We start from the raw sequence: 17,197 nt of genomic DNA on the forward strand, positions 1-17,197 counted from the left end.
GTGCTGATAGGGCCCACAGCTGGATAATGTTTAACTTCCTACATCTATGGCAGATTTGTGTGAGTCATTGGGAAGGGTTTGTAAGACATTATGGTGAATGCCAAACTTTTAAATGAATTTAAAGAGAGACTGGATAAGTACTTGAAAAATAGATCTCTTTGGGATTACTGTATAAACAAACCACATGAGGCTGAGTTAATTGATGAAAAGACCCATGGTCTGAGTGCATACTTAAAGGAAATAGGCTTGTTCTACTCTTAGTTTTCCCTGGGTATACACTTAGGATCAATGCTGAAGACATGACAGTAATCCTTTTCTGACCAATGATGTTGTTATAATGGAAATGAAGGTGTTGCTGAAATATTTTCAAGTGTTGCCATCTTTTCTGTTTAAGCTGGTGTGCTTATGGTCATCTTGTGTCTGTTTTAGTCAGGACCTAATCCCTAAATTCCTTGTGAGATGATAAATGTCCCCAACATGCCCCATGGCAAATTCAGATTTGGAAAAAACCCTCAATCTTCCTGGTATCCCAGATTTAGAGAATTCCTATTTCAAGCATTAATTATCTTGGACCTTGTAGTAGTTCTGGGAACAGTCCCTTGCTTTCCTTCTTTTCCTCTTCCAATCTTTTTAATGCAGTGTAACTAATAAGAAGTAACATACTGTCTGATCTAATTGTTGGCTGATGCACACATACTGGGAGGAAAGTGACTCGTATTAATTTGCTGTCATTAAAAAAGACAAACACAGAAAGCAGGCGTGATCTGAATTGCTGCTTCTGTTTTGTGTTATTCTTGCAGATTTTATAGCTCCTCCTCCTTTTTGTATTGAAGCAGTTCCTTCATATTTTGAAGTGAGGAAGGAATTTCAGTTTCATGTCAAACAATGCCTGCTTTTTGAGATGAATATGGTGTTCAGTTTCAGTCTCAGAGAGTTTGTCAAGGGAAGAGTGAACATCCTGAAAGGAAGAAGAGCTAGTTCATGAGAACTCTAAACACAGAAGCTTGCTTTTTTTTTTTTTTTTTTTTTGAGGATTACTCTGGAAGCTTTGCATTTTTCAATGATTTGTTTTCTTTTTTCTTTTTTAATCTCTTGATAAATAAAAGGATGTTTCAGCAGTCATATCATAGAAAGTATTAGGTCTGTCTTTCTCCCAGGAAGAATACTATGATGGAATGGTCAAATGAGCCAGATGATGATGGTGATTGGATCCTTTGTGATCTTTTAAACCCCCATCTCTTTTTTTTAAATCAAGCAGGTGTTTGTACCATTAGACCTTTTAAACTCAGGGTGTGGAAAACACAGCAACTGAGTCACAGAGATGTGCAAGTGCCAGAGAGGATCTTTAGGTGGAGTAAGACTTTTTGTCCTGATTGATGAAACTCAGTTTTAATGAGACTTTGATTTTTTTTTCATGTGTGTGATGGAGTGACAGTAGCTCACAAGATGTCCCTGGGATGTCCAGATATTGCAGATGATTCATATGTGAGAACATTGGTGTATGTGCTTGAAGGCAGAAGATGGGTTGATGTCTGGCTTGGTTTTGGTTCTGGAGATATAATGAATTCTTTTGTCTAATTACTTTTTTTTTTGATATATAGTGGGATGGGAAGATGAGGAGTAAAAGGGGAATTAGGATAACAATGTAATTGAAGTTTAGGATTGAGGGCAACGAGATGACAGCTTTCAACTAGAGAAGAAAGACTAGCTGTTGTCAAGACTGATGCCTTGGTGAATATGAAAGGGCAGAAGGAATGGGACAATTCTCTCTTGGTCTTTTTTTTTTTTTTTTTATTCTCAATTCTTAATTTGTTTCATAATAGTAGCTGGAAATGCTGTCATGCATCCAATATAACTGTGAGGCAAAGAAGCTGAATGCAGTGCCTTTAGCAGACAGGACCCACAGGAGTAACTTTGCAGAAGTTGGCAATTGAAAATACCTGTTAGGTCATCTCTAGTGAGTATAGATGTTTCAGCACACCTGGAATTGACCCAGTTGAAGTGATTTCAAGTAATGAAGAGTCAGCTAAATCATCCTTGCTCTTTGGGAGTATATTGCAAAGCTCGGTGAAAACTTTACCTATTTTCATTATTATTGTTGTTAATTCATATGGACACTGTTTCCTTTCTTTGACTGTCCTCAAAATAGTCTTTTGTCATTCTTTAACTCTTTTTACTCCTAAGAAATTAGTTTAATGGAAATTTGGAGTTGTGCAGCATGTGTGTAGTGTATTTGATATGGCCAGAATGAGTTAAGTATTAAAAACAACTGTCAGAATCTTCATTTTTTTACTCAGCCAGTGTGCATCCTTTTGAACCAGTGTACAGGTTTCAACTGATGTTTTATTGTTTGCATTGTGATGTCATAAGCTCCTGGGGAGTAATAAATAATCAGATGTCATTTGAAAGTTGTGGTTCTCTTTTCTGGTTTGTGCAGTATGTGTTGTTTGCTTCCCCTTAGAGCTGGTGGTCAAAGCATGGATTGTTTTTGGTCAAGGGTAGCAAGCATAAATAAATAAGATGCTGAACTATCTGGCCAAGTAAAGACCTGAGGAGCTACCCTACAGTTATTCCTCTGACTGGAAACAGAGTGATGAAATATGGAGTCTTCCTTAAGCTGCAAACCTATGGCTAAGAACCTTAATTTTGGGGGCAGTGATCAAATCAGTCTGATTAGATTTCTGGCAAAACTTCCAATCTATGTTATTAGAGTTTTCTATTAGAACAGAAATTGATCTTAGCAGCTCTTCCTTGTTGCTTTGTTCATCTCCACTTATGAGGGTGGAATAACTCTTGATATACCATGATTTTTGGAACTGCTTTTTTATTATATGACCAACTTATGACGCTTCTGGCAGCAGCAAATTTTCTCTCCTTGCTTGGTTTCTGCAGGTGTATGCCTGATCTCTTCTCACTTGCTTTTATGCTGGTATTCTAACCTGCATTCTTTTTATATGCCTTTTCTGGTGATGGAAATAGTAAATGAACTGCCTAGTCCAGGTAGAGTAAGAAAAGGGTCACCATTACTTTTTCTTTATGTAAATTTGGAAAAAGTTCTACATCTTCTTATTGAGATTTCGTGGGATTTTTTGAATGTCTGTATAAACTATCAGGTCTCCATTATTTAGTTTTGCTTTCAGAAGCCTGATGATTAAAGGGCTGCTAATTACAGGTGTTACCAAGGTTTCCTTCCTGATGTAAAATGGCTCTTGATTTGCTCATGTAACCTGTGGTCATGCACAATGTGTTACTGATTTCATCCTTTGACAACATTTCTTCTTGAGAATTACCTAAAATTCCATTTCCTGCCATGAAAGAAGGGCAAAATGCCATCATCATGCCATCATCAATTTTCCTGTAATTGAACTGATAACTTCTTGTTAAACAGCAGAAGGTTATGATTATTAATAAACTTCTTAGGACCTTTACTCCAGCATATGAAATACCCTAGGAGACTCATCTAAACTACTGGACAAAGCAGAAGATAATATAAAAAAATTTCCCCTCCGTTTACACAAATGTTAAGTAAAATAATACCTATACTTGTTATGGTTTTAAAATGGTATTCCCCAATTTAGTGTATGGTGTTCTATACCACATATATCATGCTCAATCTTATGCTTTCTAGCTATATGCATATATAAACACAAGTATAATTTCCATAGTCAATGGCTGTCCCTTCAAGATGTCTGTTGAGTTCATTTATTCCATGTGGGTTCTATCCATCCTAGATGTCTTCCAGGAGAGGAGGGCTCATGTGCTGTTGGCTGGTTGCCAGCTATATCACGAGCTCACAACTGGTGTAACTGAAGCAGTCCATCCTCATTCTCTGTGGTACTTGTGGCATAGAGTGGCAACATCATTTTAGCCACAAGTATTATAAAATTCAGCAGTTCAGTTCTCACCCAAAAGTCAAGTTTTCTTGAGGTACACATTGTGTTTCCCTGTTCTTCTGCATTAGCCACCAAGTACATCCAAGTTCCTGAGCAAAAACAATTCCACACACAGATTTGCCTTTGCTTGATGCAGGGCTAATCCAAACTGTCCTAACACCTTTCTCATGCGCACCACAGAGACTTCATCCTCTTCTGGTATGTGGAGGTTATGATTGTGCAGGGCCAGCTCTGGCTCTGATAGACCTTCTGGTATTAACTGAACAGGTGGCCTTCGCTAAATGTAGATCCAAATGTTCAAAGGTCCCACCACCCACTGATTTCAATTGATTTTTAACAGTCCATTGCACTGTTCAGTTTTCCCAGAGGCGTGGTGAAGGGTGGGGAATATGACACACCCACTCTGTGCTCTCTGGCCCAGGTGTCTACAAGGTTATTTTTGAAATGAGTTCTGTTGTCAGACTCAATTCTTTCTAGGGTGTTGTGCTCCTGCAGGACTTGCTTTTCAGGCGCCAAGCAGGGGCCAAGTGATCCACGCAGTGGCACAAGGCACAGGATATGTCTTCAGGGTTTATCTCTTTGAAAATATTCTGTCACTTTATCAGGGTCCTATAGTTGTTCAGGGGTAAACTTGCAAATCACTGAAGCAGAAAAGGCCTTCAAAAGGTAGCCCATGCCCTCCAACATTCCATACCACTCATGATTATCCACCCTTGGGGCAGATTTCTGAAAGGTACTCAAGTAAGTTTTGTAGCTTTTTAATTGGCCTGGGTTCTTCATAATTTGCATTCTAAAGGTACTTTTTTGTTGTAAAAATATGAGCTGTAGCATTTACACTGTGTTAAACTTGTACTCACCTCCCAGTGCAGAGTTGCTGCAGTTAACTCTTCAGTTTATAAACACTGTAATACCTTCCAAAGGCCACGGGGAAATGAGTGTGTGTGCTGTGCTGTAGCAGAGAAAATCAGGCTTTTGATGGCTTAGTAGATGCAAATAGAGAATTTGCAATCAATTATTTAACAGGAAATTCACAAGAGTGCAGGGCATAGCAGTTATAATTTGTGCAGATGCAATGGACTTGTTTTCTACTACTCTACTTTACTATTTTACTTTTGTACTTTACTTTGCTGCAGTTGTACTATGTTGATTGAAGAAACTCGTCCTTAAAATAGGTTTTTGAAGTCTTTGGGCAATTATGAATTAAAATGACAAGTGATGGCGCCAACTTACACTAAATGCTTCTTAAAACATCTCACTTGTAGGCTTTATTTGCTGTGGTTTATAATCTCTGTTAGAAGTTTTCCATGAGGAGTCTTTGCCTCAAACTATTTTGTTTTGAGTGAAGATGAATAATCTAATGGCTTTATTCATGAATATAACTAGCAAATACATAATTTACCTAAGCTAGATATGCAGACTGCATTGTCACATGTGTTGTAACATACCCATCTTTGGTCTCTAAATGCCAATGATATAAGTTACAAGTTGTGTAATTTCTGGGAGAAGTCAACTGCCAGTCTACCACACTAAATTTTTGTGAGTTTATAAGCTTTGTATATGCTAAACATGTAATGGTGTCCTAGTAGCTTAAATCTGTAGGGAGTGTTTCCTCACTAAGTACTTCTTCAGTTCTCTGAGCTCCCAGTGCTGACCAAATTCTGCATGCAACATGTAGCTGAAAATATTCTACTTCCATTTTTTTTGATGTGCTGGCACAGTAATCTGGCCCAGGGCACTATGAGAAGTGAGACTGCTTATAAAACAGACCGGGGAAATAATGTTGTGTGCTTGTATCCTTGATTTTATTCTTCTTTTTTTTTGCATGGTATGGGTTGAATTTAGTGTTATATAGTTGAAGTGGTGAAACATTGTAACAACAATACCTTGTAAAACAGTGAAATTAATTGGTCCTTCAGACTTTTCTATTGTTAGGGCACAGTTGGTGTTGTATTTATTAAAAGAGTTACACAACTAAACCTTTAACAGTGATGAAAAATTAAATATAAAATGGCTGCTCATTAAGAGTCTCCTGTCTGTCTTGAATAGAAAGTATCTTGGAAGAGAACTATGATTTCTTGTCTGATAAAGAGGACTGTAACAGAGCTTAGGTACAAGAAGATATCAAGATGAACAGATGTGCATTTCATGAGCTTTTATTTAAATTAGAATTCTTTAGTCAATTATTCTACAATTCTCTGCAACACCACAAAGAAAGGGTAAATATTGGTTTAAGATCAGGAGGGACTACTGGAGGTAAACTGGTCTAGCCAGCTTACAGCATCTTAAAGCAAGTCCAATCCAATAGAGTTGTCCAAGCCTTTTCAAGTTCTGGTGAAGCTGAAATCTCCTTTCCTAAGGTCCAGGGTTATAATTTGCTTTAATTTTCTTTTTCAATTGTCTCGAACTTTCAAACTCTATAAACTCATGGTTGCTGCAGTCCAATAGAAGTATTTAAGTCAAGTGTGTTTGTGTTGCATGATTGGGTTTGTTAGTTTTTTTTATCTTTTCTCTTTATGTGATTGCAATGTGGTACTAACTCCTTTTATACTTTAATTTTACTTGAAGAACCTTATGGTTTCAGACTGGAATGACTATTATGTTCATAATCTGGGAAAAAAAAAATTATACTGGCAAAATGTTAATGTGCATCTCTTTCCAAAAATGTCAATGGATATCCTATTTGTCCTCAAAAAGTTGGGAAGGGTCATTGATGTATCCAACAAATGTTTGTACATTCAGCTACACACAGATAAAGCAAGTGGCCCATCTCTCATTATGCAGATATTTTCTGACCCGGAAAATAAGGAAACAACTACTGGCCATCAGACTTCTGCTTACAGGTCTGTTCGGGTTAGTGCTGCTCTGGTTGTTGCATCTGAATTCTCTTTATTTCAAGAACTCAGTACCTTGCCAGAATATATGACAGCAAAATCCATCACAATAAACCCCTGACATGTTTGAAGTAAAGTTGGACAGCCTGTGGACCAGGTGAACTCCAGAACTGAGTTGACATTCTCAGCTGAACCATAGTACTACATTTCTTCATGAAGCATTATGTAGAGCCATCTCAGAGAAAACTGGAGTAATACCCAACAGAGGCAGATTTATACTATGCTATTTCTTTTAGTGTTTCTGATTCTTACCTTAGGAACCCTGGTACCATAGTACCAAAGTACTGAATATTGTCAGGTTAGGCTTAAAAGAAAAATCTATGGTCTGTGAGGAGAAAATAAGATCTGGTTAAGTAATTACGTCTCACGAAAGGCCTGGAAGGATGTAATTGGTGCTAATTGGCTCTCATTGGAGGACTGACATGGTCTACCTGCAGCCAAATTACTCTTAGAGAGGCAAAAAAGTCATCTGTCTTCATAAAGAGCAAAGAACTCACCTCCAAGCTTGCCTTTGCTGCTGAAAGGCCTTATAACCAGTACGAAGGAAAGGAAGAGAACTTGAAATTCAAGTGAGAGTAATTCTGGGAAGTGGGTTTTAATTTGTGAAGCCATCAACAATAAGTAAATCTAACTTTGCTTACCGCATTGCTGTGCCTAGTTTTAATGTGTAGTGCAAATACACAAATTATGGAACAAACTGATAAACTGTAGTAGTATATTTGTCGTGTAGCTTTAGCGGGACTGTTATACCTGAGGTTGGGGAGAGCACATAGGTAATTCACTACCTGGTCATCTCCAGCTGTTTAACCATAAGGTTACAGATAGAGCTGGGGATATGTTTAAACAAACAGACAAAACCTCTTTCTAGCGTCTTAAAATAGTCATACACCCTCTGTCTGGAGTTTAAAGCTGAATGAGGAGACTGAGTCTGTAAAATTTAAAACTGTTCTTTCTCAAACTGAAATAGTGTATGTTCACAGTTCCAGAATGCCAGAACGTGCTCTTTCGGTAGTTCAGAATTATGACTGAAGTTTCCTGTGTGACCCCGATTTTGGACACATTTACCTGAATTTACTGAGGGCATGTTCTGTTGGATGTGCACAGGCCTGGAAGGGAAGAAGGAAACATGATTCATTATCACTCTGTCATTGAGTCAGCTGCTCACAAATAACTTCATTTTTAGGTGGCTGAGTTTTTGATGTCTGTTTTGGTAATGTGTTCTGAGATGTCTAGAGGAAGCCTCTTTAGCAGGGGAGAAGTGTATCAATTATTTCTACTAATATGTAGCATTTATTTGGAATTCAGGTCATAGAGAGCTTTAGTGAGGCTGCAGCTTTGTAGGCAAGTGTAGAAATTACAGTGATATGATCCTACGTGTTTCTGTATCTATCTACTTTTACTCTGTACAGGGTTGCGTGATACATATTGTAACACTCAGTTGTAGTTTCACTCAGATTGGAAAATGTACCCAGTAATTGCCTGTACTCTTTACATATGTTTTATCCTTGTTGCAGTAACAGGAGCTGGTTATTTTTGCTTACTGTTCTGTAACCATTGTGATAATGCTCAGAAAAATGAGGTGCAGTAAGTGGCTGAAAGATGGAGGAGTATTGTTCCTGGCCTGCCTGTAGATTTGGACAGGACAGGAATTTTACATATATTTTTAAGAAGCTCAGGGGCCAATTTTATAACTGCTGAGTTATAAAATCTTGCTTCTAACTCAGACTGTTGAGTACAAGTCAGAATGTGATCTGCAAATGCTTTAGCTTCTCTAGTTTCCTTGTCTGCAATAATAATTCCTCACTTGCATTTCTGCCTTCCTCAGCTCAGATGGCCCTCATGAATGTGGGAGGACAGTGTTCAGCTTGGGAGAAGTTTGGTGTTGTCCTTAAAAACAACGGCAAGGAACAAATTCCCAGGCTTAGCTGTGACAAGAAAAATGGTGCTGAAAATATGTGGACTAGATGTCAAAAAATCTCATGAAGTGTTGAGAAAAGTATAGTCTCCTACTATGTGTGAATAGACTTTAGCTGAAGGCAAGTCCAACCTGAAGGAGAAATGCGAAATATTTCCTTTGAATTATCTTATAAGATTGAATCCCATGCTTTTGAAGCAGAAGTGGCTTGTGGTTTTTCCTCCTGTCTGCGGTATTAGCACTAATGAAGTCATTCATTCTTGATAAGCCATCTTGATAATTTTTGGTAAACTCTTCACTTGTTTTTGTCTTAAGTGCTGCATGGCTTTATTGAGGAACTGTGGCCAGCAGGACACATTGATTTTACCCCTGTAACTAATGAAAGCGTGTGCTTGCTAAAGTTGTTCCTTTTGGAAGTCATAGGATTACCACCAGACTTGGCAAATAAGTAACTAATACACTTTTCTTTGGTTTTGTATTTTGTAGCTGGTGCCACATATATCTTTGGGAAGAGTGGAGGTCTCATCCTTTACACCTGGCCAGCTAATGACAGACCAAGCACAAGGACAGACCGTCTTGCTGTGGGTTTCAGCACAACGGTGAAGGATGGCATCCTCGTCCGGATTGACAGTGCCCCTGGGCTTGGTGATTTTCTGCAGCTGCACATAGTGAGTACAGACAGGCCCATGTCTCTCCCAGACCTGGGTTTCCCTTAACTGGATATGTGTTTGAAGAAGGCTGTTACTCTAAAATACCATGTGTCGTATTCTGTACTTTCTATGTCTTCAATTCTCATCAGATTAAACTGCCTCTAGTAGTTCTTTAGGGTTTTGTAGAGCTGCTGAATGGGATGCACAGAGAATTAAATCTTGATACCAAAAGTAGTTGGGGAGGGAGGATACAAACAAAACTCAAAAGCCTTATGTGATTCAATAGTTCGATTTGTTCAAAAAGTGAAGAAACATTTTGCATCAGTGGTAATCTACTGATTCATATGCATAGTTTTGAACACAGCTGAATTTCTGGTGAAGTATTACTATTCTTGGAATGCAAAGAGTAAAAGGGAATGATAGGTCGTTGGTTTTTTCCTCACGAAGAAAGTTAAGTGAGAACTGAACAGATCCTCAAGCTGATATAGCTGATGCTTGCTTTAACAGGGTAGTTCAAAAGAATAAGAATTTTATGTTAGCACAATATGGCTTTGCAAGAAAATAATAGGGTTTTTTGAGAGTTTGAGCAAAGGGGCTTTTAGGATATTGAATTACTTGAGAAAATGAGAACACTAGGACTGGAAACACTCGGAATTTGTTACTTCATGTGATTCTTTGGGAGGAGAAGAGGTGTTTGCTTTGCTTTGTTTTCATCTGGCAAATAGCCAAGAGGTTTACTAGAGGTAGAGGCTGGTCATGTTACTTGATGTTCAGATTATTTGCAATGTATTACTCATTAATTCATAGTGGAAGGGCAATTGGGCCCTTTGCAAATTTTGAATGAACTGGGTATATTTTGACATTTCATGGAACCTTGAAAATATAAGTAAACAGGAAGCAATGCCAGGGGCCAAAACAGACCTAATGTGAATGACGAAGGGTCTTAGTCTGCTGCTGGAGTTTGCCATATTCAGAATCATGTTGAAGAACTGGGTGCTTGCAGGGTGGTTCTGAAACAACCAGAAACAATGTTCTAGTGCTTGCTGCCAGCATTTTAAGTGGTTTTTGTTTTGAATCCTGTTGTAAAATGCATTGGATTGGGCTAGATATGGCTTGAGCCATTAGACTGTCACCCATTCTGATTTTTCTCTTTTGTGATATATCCAAATATTTAGTTTGTTTTGTGCTAGAATAAAAATGTCATCAAATCCTGGCATTTTTTTTAATATAAAACCAGGTTTTCTTCCTTTCTTAAAAACAAAAAGAAACCCAGAAGACTGTAAAAGTGAGTAGTGCTAAGCCTAATTGGTTGGAACTCTGTGACTCAAATTAAGCAAATGTGACTTGATGTGTCTGAGCAAGGCAATGTATTCTTCAGGTGTTACATTATAACATGTAAAATGCTATCAATTAACTGGAAAACAGTAGTCTTGCATATGGGGAGAGGTGCAGAGATATGAATTTGTTAAGGCTGTAGCAGCAGTCTAAGATGGGATCATGTTGCTCTTGAATGTCTAGTGGGATATTATAGAGAAAAATCAAAGTCAGGCTCTTCTTTGCCGTAGTCAGTGGAAGGAAAAGGGGAAATGGACACAAGTACCAACAAAAGAAATTTTAGTTCTGCAGTAAGTATTTGCACAGTGACTCTTTTCAGCATTAATGATGAAGACACATTTTTTCTTTATATTTTGGTCTTAAACATCTACCTTTCTCTACCCTTAATTGAACATTTTGATGATGGAATTTTTTTTAATTATAAAAAAACTTTGCTAAATAGACTGAAACAAAGAAATTGAACCTGAGACATAAGCATTAATTTAAAACAATAATAACAAAAGAAAATAATTGCTTTCTCTTTCCAATCAGTTTTGGAAAAGAAAATAATGAAAAATTTTCAGCTTCTTTTCCATATTGTTTTTTCAAACTATTCTGTATGGCATGGTGCTAGTTTCAGATTATTTCAGATATTTAAGTAAAAACTACTAATTGTGGTTAATATTATTGCTGGAAGTTCCACTGAATGCTCCCTGTGTAGTTTGGCCAATTTTATCCCTGAAGCTGTTCACTAGCAGTAAATATAGAACTAGTTCAGCTTTAATTTCTCTCATTCTTTTGTGGTCAGGATGGATTAGGAGGATTTTCTAGTCATTCATGAAGAGCAAAGGCATGCTGCTGTGCTCTTCTGGGTATGGTATTGCTGTTTGTCATATATATAACTGGCTCTACCTAACTGTTCAAATAAAGAATGTGGTCTGAGACTCATGCTGTGACATGCAATAGGAAAGTTGAAGAGGAACTTCTAAAGTGTTATTGACTTGAATATCTGTAAGGCTGTTATCTCTGGTTTATGGTTCAAAGAAATAGAAGTGAGTTTACGTCAAGATTATTTTGGAAAAAAAATGAAATCTGAAGTTTAAGGTGAAACTTGAATTGACAGTTAAAATGCAAAACCATTTAGGATCTCTTAGCAAATTGCATGCAAACTTCTCATGAGACCAAGATCTTTTGTACTGTCTGAAAACTACCACATGCTTGTGCAGTGATAATCAAAGATTTATCCATCTTCTTTTCTTCAAAACCTCCCTTTAGGCCATTTTCAATTGTCAAGAGAAACAAGGCAGCATGGGTAAAATTTTAATAGAAATGTGGGATAAATAGATCTTAAAATCAGAGCTATGAAAACAGATTAAAGTGATAATAAAATAAACTTTGAAAACCCAACTACTTAGACCACAAAGCAAATTACAAGAGAAAGAGAAAACACTAATATAATTTATTTTTATTTACATTTAGCATCTTGACTTTTTCAGGTGCAATTATATTTAATGATAATAGTAATAATAAAAGTGACAGGGATTTTCCTGGGTGAATAAAAAATCCTGGGGACAATTCTTTTACGGAAGCCTTTTTAGATATTCCATTCACAGACTTTTGGATGCTATTTACTGGATGCTGACCTCCTCACACTTCCCTGGGTGTTCTGTTGGTGATAACAGATGGGAAAGCCAACAGATGATCATTGTTTTCTAATGTGCGTCACTAAACTAAAATCTAATCCAAAAGTAATAGTAACAGCTATGGTTTATCAAGATCTGATTATGTTTTAAAGATTGTAAAAGTTGCTCATACTCTTTTAAGGGGTTAGCCTTAGCTCTTCTTTTAGTAGTTAGTCTGCTTTTTTGTTATCATGTATGTTTTTGAGATCATTGATCTCTTCTATTTGTAGACTTGAAGTCAAAGAAGATATTTTATTTTGAAGTTACATATTTACCACTTTAATTTACAGTTGTTCTGATAGAATTCATTTTTTAATTATGAGTCTTTCAGATATTGTGGAAATTTATTGACTAAGATGTCTGTTTTATATGACGAAAAATTACCTCTGTAAAAATTAGCCTCTGAAACTATTTTCTCTCCTGACTTACAGTGAAGTATGAGGTGGTAGCCCTGCAGAAATGGATGGCATACTATCCAGATCAATGCTGCAGATGAAGCATGAGGTGTTTGTGAGAACAGGCTGTAGCACATGGAATGAGGGTGTTGCTAGAGCATCAGATCCCTCCTTAGGAATTTTTTTGTTTTCCTGACAATTCATTCAAAGCACAAGTCCAAACCTATACCGGTAAATTGTCTTCCACAATGGATACTTCAAAGATTGCATGTCTTGAGTTGTGGGTTCAATGCTTCTGTATGTTTATTCACTTTGCACCACTACACCTTATTTTTTGTGTTGTATCATATACAAAACAGCAGAATGAAATGAGGAGAGAAACAGCTGCAAGTGATGAAGGATGTCATTCTTGTAGTAATTGTTGAGATAGAAATCATTCATGTGTGCTGCTGGTTTAGTCTGCATTCTTTCATTTTGTTCTGTATGGTAAACTGCCATCAAGCTTCTGGATCTTCAGAATAGTGTTGTAAGGCCTGTTACAGTTTCTGAATTCCCCACAAGAAGGAATTCAGGGCAAAAATGTTAGTGATCTTAGGATGAGTTTTGCTTAAGTAGACCCAGGCTAGGGAGGATTCATCATTTAGCACTAGACTACTACTGAAGGCTACATAATTTGATGTAGCCCATTCTGATTTTTAAGCAATTAAGTGTAGGAAAAAGTAAGTTTTCCCTGAATTATAGGATAAATATAAACATAAAATGAATGTGTCCATTCAGTCATTTATTTTCTTTACAGTTATACTGTGATTGGCCCAAGTCTGTGGTTTTTACAGTTGTTAAACCAAATTCTGCCTCCTCTCTATGAAGTCTGCTCTTGTATTTGCAGGGTTCCCAGAGGGAGGAAGGAATGATGAATCTGACTCCATGTTCTTAGAAGGCTAATTTATTATTTTATTAAAAAATAATAAACTAAACTATACTAAAGAATACAGAAAGGATACAGACAGAAGGCTAAAATATACTAATGAAAAACTCGTGACTCTCTCTTCAGAGTCTCGACACAGCTTGGCCGTAATTGGCCAATAAGTCAAAAACAATTCATATGAAACCAGTGAAACCACCTGTTGGTAAACAATGTCCAAACACATTCCAAAGCAGCAAAACACAGGAGAAGTAAATCAGATAATTATTGTTTTCCTTTTTCTCTGAGGCTCCTGAGCTTCCCAGGAGAGAAATCCCAGTGAAGGGATTTTTCCAGAAAATATAACGGTGACAGTCTGCCTTCCAAGCTGCAGTGGCATGACATCTGAGCAGCTACAAAAGCAGATGATTTAGAATCAGAAGATGGATAGATGCAGGATTATCCTTATCATAACCAGAGGGTATGTGATGAACTGCATAACTTAAGGGCTACTCTGAGACAAGAAATGGAGGCAAAATACAATGAGAGTTTGTGTTTTACTTTTCTGAAACCAAAATCTCTTTAATGTGAGATATTTCAGCCTTTCTTGGCTGAATACAGACTGAGCATTAACAGGCTTACATTTTTGAATCCAAGAAAGTAGAAAGAACAGGGTTTCCTTAAGACTAACCTGCATTATATTGGAGAAAGTATATCAGCAGATGCTATAGACCATGACAGAAAGTGAGTGCTCTGCTTCAATATCCTATATATTTTATCTTGTGTTTTGCTTTATTTTTAGCTGCCTTTACTGGTGTTACAGTTACAGTTTTCTCTTAGGGTGATTCACCATGTTAGACCACCTTTTTTATTCTTGTATAGAACCCTAAGTTTGTTCAAGGTTAATTTTTGTGAACAGAAATATTTTATCTACCATATATTCACTCTGTTTATGTTGATGTCTATTTAGAACAGTGTTTTTACTCTTGCCTTTCCAGGATTTCAGGTAGTGTGTAGAGTAAGTATTTGATACAGTCCTTGGAGAATACCAGAAGTGGTTAAGCAGTTATCAGTACCAAAGTGTTTAATGCCCATCATGCCTCGTTTTCTTCATGAAACAGCAAAGAACTGTGTACATTTCTCCTAATTTAATTTGTACAAATTATGAGCCCTTAACAGATTGGTGTAGAACACATATTCAATCAAAGATGTTTTATAGTAAAGCAATCAGTGGATCAGCACAAGGTGAAATGCAATAAAGGCTTCTTTGTTGAAGCAAGAAATTATTTATAAAATGGCTAAGTGCAGGAGACAACATCTTGTGTAACACATTTAGCTGATGAAGTGAACAACTAGTGAATGAGAGTGACTAGCCTGCTTGCTGGTAAGGGGAGAGAATTAGGATAAGCTTTCAAGCAAAAGATTGTATTGTCTAGATCCTTAGAAAGTCTAAAAGAACAAACTCTCTACAGACATTTTTTACCATGACAAATCTAGCAACCATCTTGAGGGAGTGCTCTGCAGGTCTCCTGTGATTATTAACACATAAAAACTGACTGAATGTAGCTTTCTGCTAGGAGTAAGTTCTCTGGCAGAGACTTCTGAATATACAATCTTTAATAGGTACCACCTGGGAATTAATGTATGCTTGAAGGCTTGAAACTTTGACTGCTAACCTCCTAGGCAAGATGGAAAATGAGCCAAATGAGGGACTGGAAGAACTGTTTTGATTTAACATTAGTGTACGAAGATTCGCTGGAGTTCCTCCTTCACATCATCATATATATCTTTTATAAATATTTGTTACTGTGGTTTGTCAATGCTTGAAGTTCAGACTAACTAGTTAATGGATACCTTTAACTTAGGTTGCATTCTATTTAAGGTAATTGAGATTGGCAAGAAAATCCTCATTTAAGATGTGACATATATGTCTGTATACTGCAGTACCTTAAGAAGTAGCCTTCCTCCCCTTGCTACAGTAGATCAGGTTTCTGCTCAGCTGTGTAGGCCAGATAGAGTGCTGGAACCACAACGATTGAGGTGGCAGTACTGTTCCCTACCATCAAGGAATAACTTGGGAAACTACAACAAGCATTGAGCTATTTCATGACAAATAAGTTATTAGTGTCTTATAGAGCACATCACAAGTGTTTACATCCTTTCTATAATGTTTTGTGCTATTAAGTACAAGTTTTAAGTCACATCTTTCTTTTTCCTTAGGATGATAGTCATCTTCAGTCAAGGCTGTCGTCTTAATGGCACTCCATTTCTTTATGTTGATCACAGAATTGGAGATGGTGAAATTACCCTAAAAGATAATTTGTAAGTTAAAAGACAAACCATAATGAATTCAGAAGTCAGTGAATATGCTGTCAGTGCACTGGAATTTGGAAGCAAACACAGCTGGAACAGCTAACCCAAATTGAGCATAGTGACATTCCATACCATAAGACAATGTGCCTGGCAAAAAAAAAAAAAAAAAAAAAAAAAAAAAAAAAGGGTAAGAGGGGATGCTGATGGTTTATGGCCTATGACTTTCCAAGTGAGTTATGCATCTAGAGGCCGTGCTTACCAGGAAGTGGCTCAACAGCTCCCTGTAAATGGGAAGCAGTATGGTTTTGCTTCACCTAGTAAACTGTCTTCATCTACAAATTCTCTTACTTTTTCTTCTCCTATTTTCTTTGCGTCCTTGTTTGGGAGGAGTAAGTGAGTGGGCAGACTGGGGGGTGCTCAGTTACTAGGCACGGTCAAGATGTCCTGCGTAGTCTTTACCTGGAAAAAGGCCTCTGTTCCTGACCATTGAAAATAGTGAATGTATTGTAGGCTACCGCGTGCAGATCATCTGCACAAAAAAATGGACTATAATGTAGCTGCTTGCTCATTATATCAGGTTTATAGAATAAAAAAATCCCTGTAACAAATATATATTATTTCAGCATTGTTATTTTGCCTGAGAGAGGCTATATGTGAATGAGTCTCAGATCTGAGATGTGCACGTCACGGGTTGTTTTGCCAGCTGGTGTAAAACTGCCAAAGAGCCTGACTTTTTTTTTAATGGAAGCATTCTATTTACATACGCAGTGATCTTGTCCCAAAATGCTCTCGGTCTTTTTCTGTCCTTTCCTAAACTCTTTTGGTCTCTGAAGTCCCATGTGTTTGTGCATGCTGCATTTATTGTTCCCTAGAGCACAGAAGAATTAGTAAAGGAAAACTAATTTGAAAAAAGGAAACAGGCTTTCAGTTTTCAAGCCAGCTTTAAAACGTGTTATTGGTACTTCTTTCTTTTTAGAAGGTGATTATTAATCCATTTTTAATGTATTTTAACTAGTTCATATTGTGCATAGGAATTGTCCATTTATTGTTACCTCCCAGCTCTTGAGCAGGAGTCTCTGGTAGGAGGACATGGAGGTTTTCACCCCGGTGTGCCATTCCTGGCTGGCACCGTTTGGCGCTGTGCCCCACCCAGCTCTCTCAGTGCCCCACCCAGCTCTCTCTGTTGTGCTCCATTCCCTGCCTGTCGCCCGGCTCTGCCCCAGGTGTTTGAATGAGCGTGTGG

The 17,197-nt window shown here is 37.4% G+C and overlaps 1 protein-coding gene across 15 annotated transcripts in view; it reads left to right on the forward strand.

The window, feature by feature from the left end:
• NRXN3 (neurexin 3) overlaps positions 1-17,197 on the forward strand; it is a 912,175-nt gene that overhangs the window by 658,912 nt on the left and 236,066 nt on the right. For all 15 annotated transcript variants that reach the window (XM_041424942.1, XM_041425182.1, XM_041425016.1 and 12 more), the window contains one exon: positions 9,186-9,367. In XM_041424942.1, coding sequence (XP_041280876.1) covers positions 9,186-9,367 — 182 coding nt within the window. The remainder of the gene's footprint in view (positions 1-9,185; positions 9,368-17,197) is intronic.

Source organism: Onychostruthus taczanowskii, unplaced genomic scaffold, assembly GCF_017590055.1.
Source record: "Onychostruthus taczanowskii isolate IOZ18803 unplaced genomic scaffold, ASM1759005v1 scaffold1, whole genome shotgun sequence".
NCBI lineage: Eukaryota > Metazoa > Chordata > Aves > Passeriformes > Passeridae > Onychostruthus > Onychostruthus taczanowskii.